The sequence below is a fragment of the Papilio machaon genome, chromosome 15 (assembly GCF_912999745.1).
Source record: "Papilio machaon chromosome 15, ilPapMach1.1, whole genome shotgun sequence".
Taxonomy (NCBI): Eukaryota; Metazoa; Arthropoda; class Insecta; order Lepidoptera; family Papilionidae; genus Papilio; species Papilio machaon.
The window spans coordinates 4,920,364-4,945,188 of record NC_060000.1 but is presented as its reverse complement, the minus strand read 5'-3'; the positions used below and the strand labels follow the sequence as shown (position 1 = coordinate 4,945,188).

At 32.9% G+C, this 24,825-nt stretch overlaps 1 protein-coding gene across 7 annotated transcripts in view; it reads left to right on the top strand.

Annotated features, from left to right (window-relative positions):
• LOC106712160 (dual 3',5'-cyclic-AMP and -GMP phosphodiesterase 11) overlaps window positions 1–24,825 on the top strand; it is a 139,801-nt gene that overhangs the window by 110,173 nt on the left and 4,803 nt on the right. For all 7 annotated transcript variants that reach the window (XM_045681311.1, XM_045681312.1, XM_045681310.1 and 4 more), the window contains 7 exons: window positions 5,993–6,143; window positions 13,091–13,198; window positions 13,622–13,870; window positions 20,374–20,523; window positions 20,960–21,094; window positions 23,780–23,929; window positions 24,168–24,218. In XM_045681311.1, coding sequence (XP_045537267.1) covers window positions 5,993–6,143; window positions 13,091–13,198; window positions 13,622–13,870; window positions 20,374–20,523; window positions 20,960–21,094; window positions 23,780–23,929; window positions 24,168–24,218 — 994 coding nt within the window. The remainder of the gene's footprint in view (window positions 1–5,992; window positions 6,144–13,090; window positions 13,199–13,621; window positions 13,871–20,373; window positions 20,524–20,959; window positions 21,095–23,779; window positions 23,930–24,167; window positions 24,219–24,825) is intronic.

Genomic DNA, 24,825 nt, shown 5'->3' with positions numbered 1-24,825 from the left:
CAATATTGGAATAAAAGCAATGCTGTTTTATCGAAAAGTCCTTCCTTCTTTATGCCACCCGAGGGTACTCTTTGTTCTTTTATGCAAATAAAAACTCTCAGCGCTTTTACGGTTATTATTTTTCATTTCATGTGCAAACTTAATGTACCTTTATTTAAATTTAATGCTTTGATGTGTCTATTATAAACAATGAAACATCTAAAAGAGAAACTCTTAAGGTTGACGCGTTTTGTTTCACTTCTCTCCTATCCAGTACCGCCGTGCCTTGCGATCGTCGTAGCGTTTACAAGCCGTCGCCTCACCACCGCCACCGACGAGGCGGTGGACCTTTATGCAACTTCATAGTTCCATATTGCGTCAAAATCATTATTTTTATTGGTTTTGAGTTTATAATAATACAGAATTGTAAAAGACAGAAACGGCTAAAACTCTCACGTACCTACATCTGTACGGTGTCGGCACCGACTCATAAAGTGAGCGACGGGCGGCGTCCGCGAAATAATACCAGTCCCACTCACCCTGATGAAGAGCCCCCGATGGGCTCCAAACTAGTTGGTGCCGACACCGGACAGATGTACGTGATTGTGTTAGCCGTTTCCACATTAGTAAATCATTATGTCTCACGAAATTATGAATAATTTAATGACAAAATTGTACTTCTGATCTACTTAAAGTTTGACATAAATATACCTACCAAATAAACTTGATAAGTAGTAAAAGATATTGTTTTATGCCTGAAACGTTTGAGATTTAATGTTTTTGATAATACCAATGATAAAGAACCTAATAGCTTATTACATGACAAATATACTGTGGTCTCGAATAACTTATGAACACATGAGTTTTATTACGACATACATTTTTGTTTATTACCGGTTATTTGGCTTTGATCCAAGTCACTTAATGAATCTTATATACATTACTGGTTATTGGATAAAGAGCAGGCAAAAGGCTTTTGTTACACTCCATTTGACCATTACAATAATGTTTGTGTCGGTTTGCTTAATTTATAACTTTAACTTGCGTATGTTAATCTTTAGCTCTATGTTATTGCTCTATGTTAGTTGCTCTATGACCTTGACGTAAATAAGAGATGAAGTTGATACTGATTTCACTGCGATTATATTCACAAAGTGGCGATTTTTTTTCCAGAAAAACGTCCTTGAATGTATTATACAAGAACTTAATAATATCATTCCTTCCACCAAAAAAACTGATTTAGCAATATGTGTATTTTGTACGAGTACGTGTTTCCGCAATGGAAACCCGCTGGAATATTTGTTTTGAAGCCATTCCAACTCGTTGATATCCGAAAAAGTGAAATAAAGGCTTTTGTTGCATTTCTAAGTGTGAGATAAAACGTTAAAATACCGATGTTTTGTATCCCCTTTGAAAATATGTTAGCGGCCGCAATCCGTAGAATGCGGTGCCTCAATATAATGTCTTGAGGACATTGTCAAGGCTACAGGGAACGAATAAAGGACGACTAAACACGCGGACAGATGTTCTGATTTTTCATCAAGATCCGATGAGCCGTTCCGGAGATAACTTCTAACATTTTAACTTTCGTATTTATAATATTAGTAAGACTGTATATTTAAGGATATGAAATTCCCCAGAAATAAAAAAAATGTAATGACGGCTTTTTAGCCTATTAAAGTTTTTGACAGCAAAAGAAAAACAAGCCAGCAATTTCCGACACAAACTTTTTAAACTTTGTTCTCTTAATTGGTTGTTGCCCGAGTTTTATATCTTTCATTAACAGTGTTGTTGTTTAGTCTTCTGTGAATTAACATTCGACTCCTTTCCTAATTAGGTAATTTGTATTTTGAGAAAATTCCGCATTTAAAACTTCTTCTTTAATTAGTTGGAGCCGATTGTCATATAGCTCGGCCTTTATTGGTGAGAACGAATACGAATTGGATGCAATGAGATGAATTTTATGTTATCCGTTTGCGGAATATTGTTTTACCGTTTATTTATTACATATTTTTACGATATAAAATATTATTTACATAATATTTTACAATTCCCTGGCTCAAGGATAATCAAATAATTTACATAGATATTGCAAGCGTACGGATATATTAACAAAATATGTATAAACATGCGTAATACAGGATACATTTAAATATTATATTACGCATGGTATATCTTATATATATACACATATACACTCGTTAAAAAAAGCCGTAACTCTAGTCGAAATTCTGTGTGTGAACTTATACATAAAGGAATTTGTTCTAACGAAAAACAAAGAGTACATACATGACTTAACGAAATTGTTTGAAGAACAATAATAATAGTTACATAGAATACGTGAGTAGAGTGCAAATATTTCGTCAATTAGACACATTATCAGTTGCTCGTTGAACTATTTCAATGTCTCTTTGGCTAACTTTACTATCTTATAAATACATATTATAAATACGAACGTTTAGATGGATGGATGGATGGATGGATGGATGGATGGATGTTTGAAGGTATCTCCGGAACGGCCGAACAGATTTTGGTGAAATTCGACACATATGTAGAACATAGTCTGGAAGAACACATAGGCTACTTATTAAGTTTTTTTAATACCGCGCGGACGGAGTCGCGGGCGACAACTAGTTAAATTATAAAACGAGGTAGCTAATAGTTGGTCAGTGACACAGGTATCTCGTGTAACTTTTCTATTCATGACTTAAACGTGGTCTCAATCAATATTAATAAAGTGTGGAAAATCAATCTAGTCTACACGTGTCCGTGTGTCGCAGATGTGGGCACGCAAGAGGAAGTGGATAAATCAATTGATGTACATCAGTCACTGCACTTACAGCTCTAGACCAATGCACTAATGTAATCACATAATGTATGCACGTTTCCCAAGATTTTAGTTATACCCTGAATAAAATTGTTATGTGCAACATTAACTTCTCATTGAACATGTACCTAAAACTGAAGTCTGTATACATTGGTGTCGGTCCACATTTTTTTTCTAACATAAGGTGGCAAACAAACTAGCGGGCACTGGAATTCGTCGAAATAGCGTAGCTTTCGCTGCCCATAGATATCCACGTACAGATTCGTTGAATCGACGGAGACTGGGCAGACACAAATATATTGTTTCCCCTTCGTATGCATCATCGTCCATTAAATTTCCCTTCCCACCCTTTCCTTATAAGAAAAGGGTGGAAAGGGAATGAAGAATTAAATTGGGCCTCTTGCACGCACATGTGTGAAACGAAGAATTCTTCCACTTCACGCCTGTGTTCTCTGTGGTCGTGGTATTGCACCGAGCGAGCCAAGCCATTCGTGCAAACAGATGTTGGCGTCTACCACTGATAACAAAATATTATAAATGCAGGACTGTGGGTTTCTGAGACCAACATCTACGTTTAAAACATATTATTATCTCTTTTTTTTCAAAGATAATTTAAATAGATAATGTTACGTTTTATACAGAGATTTCGGTTCAGAAACCCAGTGTAAATGCTTCATTTCATTCTAAACCTTTCTTTCATTCTAATTGAAATGTAATAGTGAATTAAGTGGACACAATAATCAACTCTTAATTTGAATATGTCAGCTTAAATAAATATTTCACAGGTGCAAAATGAAGACTTATTTATTATACAAAACCGCAGCACATTGAAATGGATTAACTGATATAATATTAATTAACGTCTGACTGAATTACACTGTGTTGCTATTTAATTAATTTACAACTGTTACATAACAAAACAGATGGTGTATTTGTACTCACTTATTTGACATTAGTTAAAACTTTTATTAAAAGTATTACTTTTATTCTCTATGTTATCGAGTGAACTGTATTGTGGTGTTAAATAATAAAAGATTGTACGAAAAACATGTATAATTCCGTAACAGTAACACACAAAGCAAGAACTAGCAAGAAGTTAAAAACAACAATTGAAAGTCGATGACATTTTACAATATTAATGAATAAAAAAGAGTATATATATAAAACCTCTTTGACTGGCTCTGGCCAGTCATGTACACTGTATTTGAAATTTCTATAATGTATTAGAAAAAAATATCCTACCCGGTGGGCATAAGTCAAACTAAATTGAGACAGTTCACTAACACTCGCCTATCGATGTCAAAAAATGTGTAACAAAACTCTTGTCGTGTAGTCAAACAAGGATATCTGGTCCGATGAAGAGTCGCGGTTAGTTCTGTCAAAATATGTAAAACCTACATGGGCATAGGGGCCGGCTTACCGACCCAGTTAAGCTTGTTTAACTATAAATGCAGTAAATCATGGGTTGATACAATAAACTGCTGCATGATATAAAAATAAGTACGATTTTTTTTTAATAAAACATGACAAGTATTTTTTAAGATAAAACATTTTATTTGTATAAAAAACATTTATTGTGCAATAGGTCCTACGAAGTTTAGTTACGTAATTTTTCTGCATAATCTTTCTAAATAAATATATGGCATTATTTATTTAATCTGCACCGGATAGTCTGATAGTTGAATCCGCAAGCACAACACATTCTCGTTTTTTGCTTATTGGGAAATTCCCCGGGACAGAAATTGACACTCGTCTATTGACACCTCTCCAACGGTTGATATCCGACTGATCAAATGATTTATTAAGCTCTCATTTATTCCAATAATTATTTGCAGAGAGACAAATGTACTATGAATTTCGACGAATGTTTTTCAATTTTATCTCCTTTTATTCGATTGATTGACATTAATGGTTGGCAACCATTATCAATACTTTAGCCGGACGGTAATCCATTATCTGATCGGATGTTTATTTTAAAAGATATCGCGTTAATTAGTGCCGGTTATAATCGCTTAATGATGGTAGATATTTATAATTATTACTATTAACTATAATTAATCTTAAAATAGACATAATGAACTATTTCTGAGTAATTAATTGAATATTGGGTCTATTGTAATTTTATCATTTACCGTTGGTTTCTGAGACCAAAATTTCCGTTGAAAATACAATGCCCCATCTGCCTCTTTCCGTTTTGTCAAAGATAATTAAGGGGATGACAATATGTTTTACATAGATTTTGTTCTCAGAAACCCACGGTTAGTAACATAATTGTAAACAGTAAAAATAGACCATCTATTTAATTGAATAGAATTGACTATTTTGGTGAACATTTGTGTCTACACCGTGCGTTTCCATTGTTGAAATATTTTAAAATAATATGTTAGATAAAAATATGTTTTAATAGATATCAACAGTCGAATTTCACGATATAAAAAAATATGTATTATATGTCTAAAATCAAAATCCTTACGTCCTTTGATTCTTAAGGAATATTTCCGTAAGCAAACACATGTTGCCGAAGGAAAAAAAGGTCAACCAAAAAACTAAATAAATTGCTACGCTTTGCTTTAAGAATGGCTTTTATATTATGCTAATACGTTGGCAGGATTTGCGTCAAAGTATCCAGCATACGTACGGCTCTGTGTAATTTATGTGACACAATAATTCCCTAATGTGTATCTTTCCAGTGAAGTCGCCTTGGCCCTAAAAGGCTAGATTTATTGCGTGTACTTTGATATAAACCGGACGACAAATTTGGGTTTATAAACACGAGACGTTATCTCTATTCGGTCGCTACAAAATATTTTATACATTACGGTTTAAGACATTACTTTGTAAATAAATTATACAACATTTTATGTTTACAGAATAAATATTTTAATATTCGTTTACTCGTTTATTATACTCCCTCTTGGAAATTCGTGATGAGGTTTTTGAAAAGAAAAACAAGAAATTATTACAATCGCATTTAACTCTTCAGCGTACTCTTTACATCGGACATCTTTACGGTAGTTTTATTTTTATTATACCCACACATCTATTGAAAAACATGGACGTTCTTCTAGGAGCCTAGTAGATATATGTACATTGTTTTCTTTCAAATACATTCTGACCCGAAGAGATGGCAGTTATAATTTTCCCTCTACGCCGTAAACACTATGTAATAATTATGTTTGTGTGTAGGTGTCTCGTGTCAAAACTGTTCGACGTGTGCTCGAAGTCGACACCGGAGCAGATGGAACAGTTGGAAGAGATCCGTATCCCGTGGGGCAGCGGCATCGTCGGCTACGTCGCTGAGAGCGGGGAGCCCGTCAACATACCTGACGCATATAAGGTTCTTGCAATATTACTTTCATTTTTGTAGTTTCAAAACAAAGAAGCAATTTGTTTCGATTTTTTCATGTGGTTTCCTATAGTAGAAGGTAATCGTAGAAGTGAACAACAATGTTTTTAATTTTGGTTTATGAAATCTTTTCTAATTCAAGATGATTGGTACAAGTTTTTCTTAGAAGTTAAAAGTTATGTTTAGTTTCCACGTAAATTAAGTTTAAAAATTAAATATTTACATTCTAAAACTGCACTCAGAAGTGTTTACGTAATTATGCCGCTCATCTAAATGGGTTTTAATTAGTTTTTCTCTTGAAATTCTCGTGGTTCTAACGTAAGCACCAACGTTGCATAATTTTCATAAAGTCCGTGATATCTAAATAAAGTCAGAGCGTAATGCTATTTAAAACCACATCATTTCAACATTTCCCGCAATCCTTGAAATACCTCCCGCTAATGAAAATCCTCTTTTAAAAGCTTTGAAAGCTCCACAACGCTTTAAATAGTAATTTCAACGCCGTTCAAAGGTGACTGACTTCCTTTGTTTTCCTTCTACTTCTATTATCAATTACATTTTGAATGTTTTAATATTACTGACTTGCTATGGAAATTAAAAAGTCTATTCAACTACGAACGATTCTTTTATATCAAAGTAAACTCGCTTAGGGGGCGGAGATGGGGCTGGGAGATGGGGTTAATCTAAATTATTTCGTTATTTAGACGTATGTTTTATTCAATTATGGCAGCAAATAACATGCATTATTTCCAAAAAAACTTTAGTATAATAGAAAGTGCGTTTTTTTACTTTAATTTACATGATTTTTTCTCATAAGAATCAAAAATATTTTGTGGTATATTTAAATGTTTGTAAGTTCTTTAAAGATTTCTACAATTTACGCTTTTTGAGAATAATGATGCTTTTTGATATAAAATGTATAAAAAAACGTACGTAAGCAAAAATGTACGCAGTAATATAATTTTACGATTGTCATTAAACAATGGCTGCAGCACAACGCTTTCATATTTCCCTATTAAAGTCGATCCCAATTTTCATAACAAACATTATATATAATGGAAAAATATTCAAATATACTACAAATGACACGTTGTTTAAAAAAAAATGTATTCCATATTTTTTGCAAAAATGAGATTATTCTATACTTATATTCATTTTGAGATTTTAACTTCACTTAAACTCATTGATATAATTAAATTGTCTCTTTAAAGCCGAGAAAAAGTAGACTTTTTTTAATTATTATCATTTTAAACTACTTCTTTAAAATCTCCATGAATCTTTCAGTAATACTTTCATCATGTACGGAATCTTTTTCGTTAAAGCTTTCACGAACTATGAATACTAATGTCTTGATACCACTGGATGTGTTTCTATATTCTGTCCACGTCTTTGGCTATGATCTGTACATTCTTATGGATTTTATGATTGGAAATTATCGTAAAACCCGACGACTTTTAGGACATGTCCTCATTTTACTCTGCATTAAAATATTTAAGAATTCATGTGACTTATGTTACCTAACTATTGTGAACTCCGTCACATTTTAATCGGATTAGGATTAGGTTTATTAAAAATAATAATTAAGTGGTAGATTTAATTTGATGTATTAAGAAAATATCTTTAAAAAAATACAATTCACTTTTTTCATGTACAAACAATAGTACATACTTGAAACAAGGCTTTATATTTAAATTAGGCAGTTTATAGTAAGCCTAAATCGATAAAAAAAATTCGCAATTGGATGATCAATGCCATAGACACAAACTAGTTTTACTTGCATAAATTTATTCTTATCCAATGAAGCATACATTATCGAGTTATTTTATCGAAAACATAAATCTCATAAAATTTATTTACAAGTTTTATCATCGTACATTTTACGTAACAGTAGCGTAACGGTAAAAGAACAATTGGTCAGTTTTATTCACGTCGTTTGGGTGATTTATTTTAACGGATAAATCAAGATACCACCAACGCAAGCCAACGTGAAACAGATTTTTGTTCCTATTTCTTTTTTTTTTTTTGTTTGATTTGTAACTGTACGATAACCGTGTTCTAATCGTCATAATACGGACAAGGTAAATTGATTCTCTACTATTTACGTATGCTTCTCTTACTAAATCTACACTAAGGGCATCTCTTTGTGGTGTTTTCGATCGGCCCAAAAGACAGACAGATTGCGGCAGTAAGAGATTGCATTCATAAATATAAATATATTCTGAAACGATGTTTTAACTATTTCAAGGAGCTTATATATATCGTAAATAAATAACTATTTTTAAAGTAAATAAATCAGCAAAACTCGATAAATTAAATTAACCTATACGCATTTCATGAATAAATTTCATTATCCCCTACAAAGGCATAATTTTAATAACGTACAAAAAAGCTCTTACGAAGGAATATTTTATTACATTAAACTTCAGATCTGTTATTTGATGAAGTAATTTGATTTATTATCAGACTGGAGTGATGGAATTTAGAAAAATGTATATCTTTGTGAATGCGTCTTTATTGGATAATGTTGTTTGTAACAATTTTTTTTTATATCCTAACTGTATTATTAAATGTTATATTTTTAGATTGATAAAGTTCAAGGTAATTCTAATTGAAACTTCAGTTTTCAACAACTTATCCATTAGACTTTTCACACGAAACTGAAGGCAGTCTTTCCCATGAATCATTAAACCAATTGTGGCTTGTTACGTTGGAGGCCGGGTCTATGGCATTAATTTACTCTTTAATCGACGCATAGCGAAATCATCACATTAAGACAGGGCTCATATTTGGCCCGCCTCCAAACAGATGACCTTGCTACTGTTAGCAATTCATGCGTGCCCCGAATCACGTTGCCATAGTTTATGAAAACAATTTACATACAAATGTCGTTAAACGATTGCACTAGATAGATACTGTAATAGAACTACTACTACCCGTTAGTAGCTTCGGAAGGATTTTGAACTTTAACACGCTTGTATTAAAGTTCATATTGCAATGTCATTTAGACTGTGTACCTATCTAGTGGTGCGGGCGAGATGTTGTCATTGAATATTGCGCTCGGTTGACATACTGTACCGACTAAACTGGAAAATTGACATTAACATGTCAAAGTTTATACCCTTTCTATCGCAGCTCATATAATAGTCTCATCGTTTTATATAAAAGTCTAGACTGTCCAGCGTCCATGTGTGCTATTTTTAAATCAACTTTCATACTAAGTTTTTTCTTTATGAAATATTTTACAAAAAGTCAACCTTTATGATTTCCTCACGTGAATATGAAGTTTTGTTTAGTTTTGTTTAGTAATTGTGGATTTAATTAGCCAATTATTGGGTTTTGTATTGAAATAAGTATCAGATAGGGATAAAATAGAGACGGTGGGAAAGGTTAGTCGTGACGGATTTTATCCTACGGTGCTTTTAAAATAAGAATGAAAGACAAAAGACATCATCATCTCCCCGGCCTTTTCCAACTCACGTGGGGTCGGCACACAAGGTTTTATAAACCTTAAGTTTTTACGGCCGGCCGCCAGCCTGTCGCCAGCCTGTCGCCAACCCTACTTGGAAAGACCAAACAAATATGATTGTAATAATAATTGACGTTAGCTCTTAAGCACCACGTCATAAATAATATACAATATATTGCAAATACAGTCTTATAAATATTTACAATTCCAAAGCATTATTGTGTGTGGTCTTCATTTATAATGTGATTCAAAGTCACGCATTTTGCTAACAGATCGCAGAGATATATGAACAATAAGTTATGGCATGACGATTGTAATCAGCCAACGTCTGACTTCCCATAGCTCTTGTTGCGGTAGGCGCAACAATGGAAACAAACGAATTAACATAACAATATTGCTTGAAGAACTATAGTTCACGCTGCGCAGTTTGTTTTACGCAATGATATGGAATATATGCTTTGATACATGATATATTTACCTCATATTATTTTTATAATTAAAAAATCATTCCCTTTATACTCTCTATATTCTTATAGTAGGTACAAGATACAAATGAGCGGACACATTCGTATGATATTGATGGTGTACTTTACGCGCGAAATTTTTCGCTGTACAACTTTTAATACAAATATATTCGATATCGATACGATAACGATAGTCACAGATATTCGTACTTCTTATAGGCATTTGCTAAGGTTGTAATCTTCTGTAGATGACTACTACAAGAAATGATCGTTATCTTAAAATACTATTGCAGATGGTTTTTTTTTTTTGTAAATGGACCTATCAATAGATGAAAAATGCAACATAAAATTAATAAAATGTCAAGAAATATATAAAAGTCTTCTCATGACGTGGACCTTAAATAACTTTTGATGAAAAGTGTTTCGAGACAACATAATCTGTCCTCGGACTTTTCCATTAGGGTCATAGGGTCATGACAGCTTATAGTATTATTTTTGTTTTTTACTTTTGGACAGAGAAGAGGATCACATTTTTACCGAGGCCTAAAACGGTTATCGTCAAAATATAACTAAGACGGCTACAAAATAACTTACTTTAGAAAACTTAAAGCGCTCAAGATCTTGCCAATTAAGTGTTTGACGCTCCTTAACTTTGTAAAGTTTACTTTTTGTTTGATACAAAGAGCATCTCCTTGTTCACCACGGAGTTGTTTGCCTTAACCGTTCAAACTTAGACTTAAGTTTACTTAAACTTAAATAAGTTATAACAATGTATAACAATTTTCTCTTTTAATGGCTTAACGAACGTGATTAAGATTTTTTAGTGAAAAACTAGTTAAGGGCTCAACTGATTACCGAAAACAACTCTGTTTCATGTGTATGACTAAAATTTTTTAATTAAAAGGTTTTAATTTAATCTGACGAGTTTTTTAAAGGGAACGGGTTACCATATCAAATCGAGATTAGAATGTAAAGTATACCATCGTGCTGTCGTTGTTTTGTCATTATTCATAACCGGTGACAAAGACATGTAAATTTTATGGTAATAGTGTTCGAGTCCGTGCGAGCGACTGTGACATATGACCTTTTGAATAGAAATATTCGTTTCATTTTTGTTGTTTGTTATTACATACGATTATCAACAAAACATCATGTTCCAAAGTTATATGAAAACAAGTAAATGATAGGTTGTGATGTAAAGAACGAATTATGAAGTTCAATAGAAAGAATTATGTGTTTATAATATCGTCTTCATTTAAATTAGTGATTCTCAACGTGGGAAGACCCGGATGGAATGTACGATAGTGGTGAATAATTGTGAGGGTTTATTAAGCAAAAATGCAACAGAAAGTTATCAAGAAAAAAGTTTGTGAATCATTGTAATATAGGAAAAAAGATGGATAGTTTTAAAGATTTTTCTTAAGGTTTGTAATAAATATTATGTTTATAAAAATGTCAATCGTATCTCTAACGACACGTATGATAGTATCGTTCACACGTAATTACTCGAAACAGCCCGCATTGGCTCTCAGCCATTAGCCCGTATGCGGTGCGCAAACGGCCAGCCACGTCAGCCAGTAACGTATATTAGAATGGTATTTTGTTTTAGTTGTTAACATTAAATATTAGTCTAATCAAATTTATATAAGTTAAGCTCCGACGATCTAATAACCATTTAAAATTTATGTTCCATTGTAATTTTTACAACTAAAGATTAATTAATTTTATTTTTATGATAAAAATATCTTTATAACTTAAACTTTAAATTTGTATGCTGTTATGAATGACACTAGTATTAGCAATTAATAAATCCTTTATCTAGATTTATCTTGATCTGTTCGCAATTAGATACAAGAGCCCTCCCTCCTCTATGTGAGGAGGGCCGCGGTCTGCGGTCGCCCGCCGCACTCCGGTTACCCTCTCGATCTCGTTCCTACTCAAATTAAGTACGCAATGCAGAATGTTGATCTTCAAATGTTCTGCAACAACAAAATCAAACATTTGATCTAATACCATTCGGTAACAAATAATCCCTTTAATATTCTACATTGAATTCGATTCTGTTGTTAATTGAACAGCTCATTCTTCTATTTTTTCTCATTATAAAAATAAAGACTACTTAAAAGGTGACAGACATGTTATATAAAGAATAATTTAAAGTAACTAGCATATCCATGGTATTAATCAGTCTATTCGACGTAATTCCTAAATAAACCTATGATATAATTAACGACGTTTAACACTATTACAACACGTATTTGGCATCCGCGTCAAATAATCTGAAACGTAGCCGTGCGTAGGTGGTGGGGTGATATAAATAAGACCGACGATGAGCCATATTCCGTTACTACAATAGTTATCACGTAACAAAATCATGGGAATTGTTGTTTTTTTTATAGGATAAGGGATCAAACGAGATTATGGATTTTCCACAGCTTTCCCCAGCCGTGGAATTACGCATTTATTTAGATCCTAGTAAAAATGTTAGTAAATGTTTCTATGTACGACTGAATCAACGACCATTTTTATCTTCATCATGTTTTAATTACAACTTCCACATTCAGAATAGTTAATTGGCTATTAAAGGAGGTCTTTAGTACAGATTACTAACACTAAAAATACATTAAGGGCACCACTTAACTTCTCACAATATGATTCTAGATCATAAGTGTGTAATAAGTGTTTATTTTATAGGCCTCTTATAAGTGAAAACAGCTGTGGGAAATTTTTAATTTTATAGTCAACTGAATAACGTTGTCATGATTGACGGATATACGTTACAATTTAGAAAATAGTCTACTGCCTACCTCTGTGCTCAAATAGTTCAAACATTTGTACAATCAACAAATGTTTGTTTCAATTACATCGGCTGAAATAAAGTAGGGGAGAAAGGTAGTTTTACTAACTATCTCAAATAGTTCAACATAACAATAAATCAACTAAATACAGTGCATAACAAAGTAGTGTTTCTACTAGACTACATAATTCATGACTCTCTTTTGTTTCAGGACGAAAGGTTTAACCACGACATTGATCAGCAAACTGGTTACAAAACAAGATCGCTACTCTGTATGCCAATTAAGGATATCAACGGAGAAGTGATCGGCGTTGCTCAGGTTAGAAATGCTAATAAATATTGATAAAGATTATTAGCTAAAAAAGAACATTTGGTGGTAAATTATGTTTGAGTTGATTTTTGTTCGTGTATTCGATTTTAATTTATAACTTAAATAAAAAATTAACGATAAGAGACCACAGTAGAACCGATTTCTCATTTTTATTGCAACCATTTCCCATCTTACTACCTACTCTTTTTCTAAAAGCTTCCGAGAGCGAAGGCGATAAATTTAAAATCCACGAAGCAGATCGTTTAAATAAATTTTTGCATGTTTTTTTTTTCAACATTTATGTGAAGCTAATAAACGGGTGTTAAAAATACTAATTAATTTTATTCATATAAGGATAGTACATTCTTGCACGTTCAAATTCGTAGCCGAATAAATAAATAATTACCAATTATTTTTTTGTTTTATTTGTAGGTTATAAATAAACAGAGCGACGGTCCCTTCACGGCGAATGATGAAAAAGTCTTCGCTTCCTACCTTCAGTTCTGTGGCATTGGGCTTCGGAACGCGCAGCTTTACGAGAGGTCACAGCTGGAAGTCAAACGGAATCAAGTGTTGCTGGACCTGGCGAGGATGGTGTTTGAGGAGCAAAGTACGATCGAACACATGGTGTTGAGGATACTTACTCACACACAGAGTCTGATCAGATGTCAGCGGGTTCAGGTGCGTACTAGTTTATAGTTTTATTTAGGCGACAAGCAAGCGTTATAAACTTATCCAGTGAGTGACATCTGTTCCTGACTATTCATAATATTTCATAATGATTAAGTGTAAACACTAATCACAGCTGTGCTACAAAATTATACACAAGAATTGTACATACGGTATATAATGATGGCTAATAAATAAACTATCATAATGATAGTATTATAAGAAGCAACGCCTTTCCTAAGTCGAAAGCGATATCTTGTTACTAACCTCCAATTTAATTTATTACTTGACATTCTCAACGATGTTGTTATGATTAAAAGATAAAGGAATATTGGCTAAATAACTCGTTGGTGTCGTGCGAACCCAAAGCGAAGCGATTTTTTTTTTGACATACAAATAAATTATCGTTGATTATACTAATGCGATGGTTTGGAATCCACTGCTATATAATTAATTCAAATTTAATTATCTTTAAAACTGGATTTAGACTTTAGCTTCGTATCATTATCGTATGCTAAAACGTTTGTTAGTGCATTAGCTTATTTAATTTATGATTAAAAATGTTTTGACCTAACAAAAATTTTATACGAAATTTTAATATAACATCGAAATTTAATTCCAATCATAATCTCAAAATCTACTTTAAGTCAATAATCCTTTATAAAATAAATTATTCTTTTCATATTGGAATGCAAATTTATACGGGGATCATTTGCTCAAATTAATTCAAGCGTATTATATTACCGTCAAATAATAAACTCATTAATATAAACCGCTTACAATTTACGTGAAAATCATTGAGAATTTCGTAATAATTAATATTTCCATCACGTACCAATGTGAATCCGAACGCAATTACTGTGCGTGCATTATCGCTGCTCGCATTATAACCAATTATTCCCAAAAGCACAATTGTACAAAATAATGCTGTAATCAACTATCAAAAGCTCATTGAAATAACGACGATAGTATCATAATTATTGTAACCATTATTTTAATAATAAATGCATTTCAGTTATTTAAATACAATAATGAGGCAGTAAAATGGTTTACAGTTATAGTAAAATTATGACATTTTTAATTTAATGTACAAGAATATTAATAATTTATAAGTTAATTTTGCCATAATTATGTGGTTACACACATCTTGTTATCTTTTATTAGTAAAAAAATTATTAAATTAAAAAGAATTATTGGCCCTCTTTTTAATATTTTGTAAATTCTAGATTAGCTAAAACTTGTTTTTTGTGACTAATTTTATTATAATATTAAATAGCTGTTCCGCATCCGCATTAAATTTCTTTTTTTACATTGCGTAGAACTTTCAATTACAAATGTAAAAATTCAAATACTCAAATGACAACGAAGGTCTTCACCATGCCGTGATTGCTATGATCCTGCGTTATAAAGAAGTGTGTGTACGTTGTATTAGTTTATTATCTCCTTCTTATATATCTCGTATATTTGTCTAAAAGGATTTAAGTTTGGAACGTATCCAAACATTTGTTATGGTGTCAGTTTCGTCTCTGCATGGATAACATTTTAGCAAGATAATATGTTACATTTTACAAATGCGCGACGTTGTCTCTATGACATATCATGAAATAGGAAATGATTTTGCTTGCGCTTTCTTTTTATTTACATTTATGTATATAGGACTAGCATCTCACTCAGATTTTACACGAGTTGCTGATATGTATAAAACTAAAAATATTTTGTGTTGCAATGTATGTATGCAATATTTTATTCGTGAAATGTAAAAGTGATTACTGTATCCGTCTCTTCACATAGAAGACATGCGTCAAGTGGAAGTATTTTCGCATTTCGTCTGTTAAGTGTACTTGCCGGCGGCCTTATGTTAGTCCCCTTTTCCATTCCTCCCTTTTTTATAAGGATAGGATGGATTTTTAAGGGAGACGCATAGAAAGAGTATATATCCTTTTACTGTGCGTCCTCTCCTCCGTTGATTAAAAGTAGACAAAGCATCTCAAATTGCAAATGTCTATGGCCGCTTAATGAAATGATAAAAAAAACCGTTAGAAAATAATACCTAAGCTGTAAATGTTATTTTTCGTCATAAAGCTATTAGTCATACATATCTGAACGATCTGCTAATGCTCAAGGCTTATTGTGTATTATAATTTGAATTTGCCACAAGGACTATCGGAGAGTGGTTTGTGCTTAATCGACACCATCTAATGATTGAGGCGTCGCTTACCGCGACGACGGCGCCACGACCACACTTATCTCGATCTACGAACAAACTGCTGAATCCTAATTGATATTTATCAAGCAACAATTCAAAACTCCGTTTGGTTTTGTCGTTTTTGAAGCCCCAATAGTTTAATAGTTAAAGGTCACGGACATCCGACCACGTGGTGATAGATTCGAATCTTGTCGTTCGAAATATCCTAGTAATAACCTCGACCATAGGTCCGATAAGTTTGTCAGGCTATAACATATTAATTCACCTGTCATCACAACGAACAAAATTAATTATTTTCAAATGCCAAGAGATATTATAGATGTCAATATTTAGATGTATGTTTGTTAGAAGGTACTTCGATAACAGCTTCATAGATTTCTATGAAATTTGTTATAGATGTAGAACATTGTCTTGAAAGAACCTATAATTCCAGAATTTTGCACGTTTCTCGATGGATACGTCTAATAACACATGGTATTCAACATATGGACGAAGTCGCGGGCAAAAGCTGGTATAAATAAATAATTAAATAGATGATAAAATCAATAATGACGACGTCTGTTTGTCGGACGCAAATTACCCGCAGCGTGTTTATTCATTGATTCGCTCTGGCTGCCGCTTGCTATTCTATAAGCGTGGCATTCGGAATTTGATCAACACGTTACGCCAATTACATACTTTATATGCGGTCTTACGTACCCACACTCATAGACATTTTAAAATGCTAATTAATGCGCGGATTTACGAAACGAATTAATTTTCACACGCCATCGTTACACGTGTCTGTCATACAGTCTACCAATCGCGCCGAACCATTTACAACCGTCTTAAAACAGTATTGACTACGACTTGAATAAGTCATAGAATAAAATTTTCTTGAATGTAATATGTAAAAACATGTTTGATCAAAGAAATATGCCAATGTATAAGCAAAGTAAATTGACTTGGCTTTGTTACTGATATAAAAGTGTTGGTACAACAAGATTCAAACTTAATAAAGGCTAGTTGTAACTTCAAAAGGTAAGCGCGCGCAGTAATGTGCCCGATGCCGCATCTGTTCTCCCCGATAGCTTAAATTCTTTGGCATGGCATAGCGTCTCTAGTCGCGTCTAGTTGTCACAAAGTTTGTATCGTTCTGTATTTGTTTGATAAGTATAAACAATGGAAGATAAAGGCGACTATTTATTAGAAGATCCTTTGGCATGGCACTGCATAAGTTTTTGGCGGATATTCAGTTGGCTGATTGTAGTATCTTCGACAATGTATCGGCCTATTGGATCAATGCCAATATATACCAATTGTTGATGTATTAGGAGCTCAAGTTAAATAAAAATAAAAAGATAACATTACTATTTTTATAAGTGTGATTATAATTTTTTTCACTATTTATATGCCACGACTCAATTTCTTTTTAGATTAAAATAAAGGTGATTTTATAGTCTCTTTCTTTCGTTTATTAATGTTCTTGTTCTTATGTTAATAACTGCAAATGTAATTAACATTAAAAAATGTAAATGTAAATTAAATGTAAATAATAACCGCTTTGTACCAGTCTTATCCGGTTATGTACATGTCTACAAGTGCTGTTTATGGTAAACATACGGGATAAAGTGACAATTTTATCTATCTTAAATTTTCATCGCATATATAGATCGATTTAATGATTCATGTTGCTACTAAATGCGTTTACAAACTTTGTGACGTAAAAATATTTTTTTAATTGTTTCTTATCAATATTTATCATGCAATTTCATTATCTTACTACTATTATAAATGCGAATGTTTAGATGGATGGATATTTGTTTGAAGGTATCGTCCTAACGGCTCAACGGATCTTGATGAAATTTGGCACAGATGTAGAACATAGTCTGGAAGAACACATAGCCTACTTATTAAGTTTTTTTTAAATTCCGCACGGACGTAGTCGCAGGCGACAGCTAGTTAATATATATATCTAATAAAGTAATTCGTTAAAGTATAATCTTATTTGTATAGTAATTTATCAAAACACAAACTTCACTAACCCTTTATACGAACAACGAAAATCGAGAACGATTTGTTTTACCTCAAAACCCCGGGGAAATCACATGCAAAAGGCACTGAAAGTTTTAACAATTTTCATTACATTCGTGAAGTCGTGTTAACACGATTTTCCCCTCGATTATCGTAACATTCGAGCTATTTTCGGCTTCGTCCATTACGCTAAGAGCGACGGAATATTTATTTTGAATCTCTTTGTATAACAATGATGGGCCTTTAAAAACGTCTTAACATTCTAAAAATAGCAATATCTAATGCTATGGCTTTGACTTTAAACAAATATTTATGCTAATAAAACATTATGATGTAATTTATTAATCCTATTTAAAGTTTTTAAGCAGTTTCTGGAAAATTAAATATATAGTAACTTTTATGTGGAGTTCAAGAATACCTAAACGTGATAAATCTTTTTTTAATTTGTTTAAGTTTATGAAACAAAATTATATTTTATTTGGGCTATAAATATATCCTTATTATAGATTTTATGCGAATAAAAAAATGGTTACCTATATTCATAAACTTATTTTATTTTCACCAGTTTGTTTATTTTCAATATTTTATTTTGAATGTGATAATTGAATAAGAATGCGCAAAATAAAATAAAAAAAGATAAACGGTTCAAGGATTCGCCTTGACATGAAAAGATTATTACCAACACCATTGGAACACGCGTGACGTACATCCGCTCGTGAACCAAAGCGCGAAATCCCCAAGTAACACTTTATTGGATCATTTCCAAGGAAAACTCAATTATAGGGGAACAATGCGCGGACAGCGGACGGCTTTAATGGAACTTGAATTTGTTCCTAAAGTGGGCCCGAACAATTCTTATTTCAATGCTATAAGAACGATATTGGTATTGACAGATGGGGTGATAATGTTCTTACGTAGTTTGCACATTTTTATAAAAAAAAAAATATTTGCGAAAACTTCATTTACAGTTCTACAGAGAAAACATTTGATTGTTTGTTTCGGATAAACTATCTATGCTTTTTCCCAATGATTTAGGGAAGGACTTCCTCATCCTAACTCTATTAAAAGCACTATTTCAATATACTACATAACTACTTAACTACACTACTTAAATAAAAATGCTTTCTCTTTAAGACTCTATTTTCAAAGAAAAATCGGGACCTTTTTTATATATTATTGTCTTTAATTGTATTCTAATTTCTTAAAGGTATTTTATCAAAAGAGCCTCGTCTCTATGGTCAGTTGAAGAAAGAGACAATAAAATTAACGTTTAATATTTTTCCTGAAGACCTTAACAGTGTAAAATTGTGTTCACATTTTAGAGATACATAATACGAGTACCTTTATTTTGCAACAAGTTATAGAAGTGCCTTTACAAAGTATGTGAAGCCGCAAGGGGCCTTTTAGTGACGGTCATTTTATTGTTATAGAAATACAAAGCTCTTTAAACGATGAAACAACATTTTTATTATTGTTTTATCAACTATTATGTGTTCTCATGCGGATACAAGAAAATTGCAATATTTTATGTACTTTATTTTATAGATTTTCAACTATAAAATATGTTTTGTTTCCCATAATTAATTTTTTAACCTTTGACTTATAATTCTAAAATTCCTCAAAAATTTGCCATTCAATATGAGTAAAATGGAAATGCAATTTTTTTCTTTTACATTTTCCCAATTATGAAAAAATTTCATCGACAGGTATGATATGAAATTGGTATGCAAACAAAGACTTTCAATCTATCGCTAAAATTGCACGCGCGAGCTTTTGTAACGGATTGCAGACCTAAAAATAATAACGCTGAAGATTGAATGGCATATTGGGAGGTATTAAAATTTAATCTCAAATTAAAAATGCGCTTCTTTCATCTACACAGCCACAGATATCATTACTTTCAGTGACTGATGAAAGATCAAGTATTCTCGATGTCATTTAACTCACAGATCAAATTACTGAAACTGTTTTTTGTTATGAGTGTATTAGCAAATGGTTCTTTGATTAGCTTTTTTAACTCGTTAACAATTAAGGCAAGCAGGTGATATTTTTATAACACTCACCGAAATGCGCAGTTAAATAAATACTGGGGCCCACATACCATTTGTGCCTATAACTTTTTGTCTGCACCAATCGTGCCCAAGATACTCCAGTTATTTAACTTTGCTATATTATCATGGCTTAATACTGTTGTATTTAAGAATATTTTTGGACGCTACATGCCAATTCTTTATTACGATCTGGCAGTCTTTCTCGGTGTCCCGAAGCAAGGTATTCAAATGGCTTATGTCCATAGGTGCTTCTAGTCCACGAGGCGTCTAAAGGCAGCTTCTCTCGTGTGTTTGACCTGGAGGCTGGAGACGAGACGGAGCCGAGGACGTCGCCCTACGAGAGCAGGTTCCCCATTAACATCGGCATCACGGGCTATGTCGCTACCACTGGAGAAGTGAGTTTCCTATATGTTATATGTTGTTTTAGATGACATATGTGAGGGAAGTTATGCCAGACGCTAATTCAGAATTATGATTTGAAGAGATTGGCTCCATTTCGTGAGGATTGAACCTTTAAGAAAAAAATAATCTAAAACAATATTTATCGTCACCCAAAATATGGAATATTTTTTTAATACCAATAAATAATATGGCCAACAATAACAATACAACAATAGCCAAAAATAACAATAATAGCAATAATATGACAAAAAGTAGCCAACTCAACGTAAGCAAGGAGACAGGGTAGGTTTTTGAGGCTTCTTTAGAAGAGAAATACGCAAAATTTAAATTTGTGTGATTGTGTGTGTGTACGCAATTTCCGTTTTCCCTCCTCATTCATATTTGGGCTATATTTGTTTGTTTAAAAATAATTAATAAATATGTTTCCAGACAGTCAACATCGCGGACGCATACCTGGACCCAAGGTTCGACCCCTCCGTAGATGAAGACGCTGGCTTCAAACATAACACCATTCTATGTATGGCTATCAAGAATTCAGAAGGAAGAATTATCGGTGTTATACAGGTAAGCTGTTTAGCTTTTTTTGTTAGATCCTTGTTTGCAACGTAAATTAAAAACTGACTGTAACCAAGAAGCTAATTACGGATTTTTATGCTTCTCCATGATTCATAAATCATTCGTCGAAAGTACCTGACTAGAAATTTTTTAAACTTAAATTATAACAAAGCGACTAAACCCATATTATAGAGTAAATTGCAGAAACTGCGGAATGGAATTGATGAAAAATTCAATGTGGTGCGTACTTGTATTATGGCTCTTATCTGGCGCATTGCGGTCAGGCCCACGGAAACTAAGTATGCGACTGCAAAGGCGTAAACGATTTAAAGACAAAAGAAGTCATATTATCTACTATATGAAAATACTAGCTGTCGCCCGCTACTCCGTCCGCACGGAATTATAAAAAAACAATGAGTAGCGTATGTGTTCTTCCAGACAATATTCTACATCTGTGCCAAATTTCATCAAAATCCGTTGACCCGTTTCGGAGATAATTTCAAACAAACATCCATCCATCTAAACATTCGCATTTATAATATTAGTAAGATTGGTATCTAATAACATATGACCTTTATGGACAGCTTGTGTCGATCTATAAGTTAATATGTTGAATAATAAAACAAGCAATTAAAAAAGCGTTACTACAGAAAAGAAGACGTCTCGAATTACACTATTCAAAACCATACAAGTTGTGGACAATATGTCAAGGCTACAAAAGACTAGAATAGAGAAACGAGATAAACGAGAGAGAATCAACAAAGTTATCTGACCCGGCAGGCATGAGTTAAACCAAATTATAGTTCACTAGCGCCCCCTGTTAATGTCAAAAACGTCAAAAGCCCCTTATCATATTGTACAGTCAAACAAGGATATCAGGCCCGGTGAGAGAGGCGTTGCTGTCGAGCTTACTTCAGTCGGATAATATGTAAAACCTACATGGGTGTAGATAATGGCGTAAGAGAAAAATTACACCACAGTATTTGGTGACACTTTTTTAACGTTGTGGATGGGGCGCCAGTGAACTGTTATGATATAGTTTGACTTATCACCCGGTCGGTCCTGGTTGGTCTATCTTACTAATATTATAAATGCGAAAGTTTAGATTGTTGGATGGATGTTTGTTAGAAGGTATCTCCGGAACAGCTCAACGGATCTCGATGAAATTTGGCACAGATGTAGAACATAGTCTGGAAGGACACGTAGGCTACTTGTTAAGTTGTTTTTTAATTCTGCGCGGACGGAGTCGCTTGACTGGCTGTCGAGCCAGTAATTTAATATTCCCCGCAAACATTATGTATTGTATCTCACTATCAAATTTGCGCATTGCGACAATTTCCCTGCATAAGCGATTCTATTCTATAGTTTTTTTTAAGATACATAGAACAGTAGAGTTTGTGTGTAAGCAATTTAGTTACCATTCTCTTTCGTTTTAAAATTCCGAATACGCTAGTAAACGAAGCGTCGAGGGAATATGCATTGAAAAGTCGAATAAAAAAGCTTTAACGGTTATTGCTGTAAGAAATGTTTTCATTTATAGGACTGCGGCAGATAATTTCTATTTTAAATTAAGAATATTATTTTGAAGAATTTTTTAAAGTAAAATACTGAAAAAATTTTAAACTGAGTAAGCTCAACATTTACATTTATCTATGTGGAAAAAAAACCACTGAATTCACATTTTCGAAAAATTTGGGGAGAAATCAAATTAAAGAGAACTGCTTACTATGTTAATGAATGATATAATTTTTGTCATGCAAGATGTAATACATAAAAGTTAAAATCACAGACAAAATTTTCTTTAAAATCGATATAACGAAGTAGGCATTCAAAGGGGCAAGCGATATAACAATTTAAATCAAAAGTTATTCGTCGTAACGTTTTAGTTTTGTTTCGTCTAGCATACTGGCCCTCCAAAGTTTTTGATTAGAGAAATTATCGGACTGGAAAATTGAGCTGGAAATTTTCATTTAACTTTTTAACCCTCGACGGAATTCCAAACGGCGAATGTTTATTTGCTCTGTGACTTGTTGAAGTTGAACTGGCGAGGTTGATGATTATTTTTTAATTAAATAAGGAATTTCCCAGTAAAACTTTAGACTAATTAAAGTTAGTGATTGTGACTGTCAATTAGTTGCTTAATTGTGACAGTTTTAGAATTCTGAATGAAAAATAAATAACGGTTTAGTAAATTAAGACTGTAGAAATTCTGATAGGATACTTCTCCTATCAGAATTTCTACAGCTTTGGTGGGGTAGGGATGTACCAGTAAATATAATGTTTAGTTACGTTTTCTCTTTACGTACACCCACTAAAATAAAGACAATTCATTAATAGTAGTAGACGTCAGCAACAACATCTGTTGCACGAATGCGGCGTCTTGTCCAAATGCAGTACCACGACTATACAGAAGAGAAATCGTCCTCCGTCGATTAAATGTAGGCAGCATCTGCAATTGCTGTTGTTTAAGGACTGCGGTCACTTCGCCATTTCGGCGTATTCAAGTAGCCGCTTGCTCGTTCGCCACCACATACAATTTATTAAAAAATCTACAACCTTTGAACTTGTCGGAGATGTCAGCGATCACTTCGCTTGTATAACCTGCTCGTGAGCAATCATTTTCTATAAAATCTTTTGATTTACTGACGTGATTGCGTACATGATAAATGAAATATCTATAAATTATTTTTTTAGCTTGTAAACAAATTCGACGGTCTCCTGTTCACGAAGAACGATGAGAACTTTGTGGAGGCGTTCGCGATATTCTGCGGCATGGGTATTCACAACACGCACATGTACGAGAAGGCCATCACAGCCATGGCCAAGCAGAGCGTCACACTCGATGTTAGTATACATTGACAGTTTTATGTGTGGTATTGATATCTTGTTGTGCTCAATGCACGCAATGGATGTTTTGTGAAGCTGTACAGTCCATTCTAGTAGTATATGTGTGCTATTTAAAACGGTTGTAGTCATTTTGTAGATGTATAAAAATGTCTCATCTCTCTCTAATCTAATCTCTACTTGTCTTTTTCTCTTTTATACGTACACTTTAGTATAATATGATAATTTATGTTTTCAGGTTTTAAGTTATCACGCATCCGCCTCTATAGATGATGCTCAAAGGTTACGGGTAAGTCCTTTTTTAACTAATCTTTTATTTTAGCTTACACGTTTAATTTGTAACACCGAATCTCACTGCGGATTTTTCACTACAAAATTGGAGCATTTTATAAATTTTTTAAAATGTGATTTAAAGTAAAAGAGAAATGAGAAAGTAGCCCTGATATCTTATTAAAGTTTCAAATACCTCTACTGGTGAAATATTCACCGACTTTGTACAGGATTTCTTGGCACAAGTTTATCTAGTATTTATAAAAAGACTCGCTTCGTATTTCAAATGAACGTATACTTTGAACTGTGGTAAAAATGTTTTTTAATTAAAAATTATATTTCTTAGAACTTAATCTCTTATCTCTTAACATTAACATACCTTTTTGTCATTAGTTTAATACGTAAACATTCTTTTCAACGCGTTATAACATTGAATGGAACTAACAATTCATTTATTATGAGGCTGTAAAAGCAATAACAAAACAACAAGACAATTAGTTCGCGTCTCTTAAACAAGTGTAATGGATCACTTGACTTACGATCTAAATATTTAACTAAATTATTGGACGCACAATAAACTGTTATTATTCACTGAAGGTCTTATTACGTTATTTAACATTTTATCT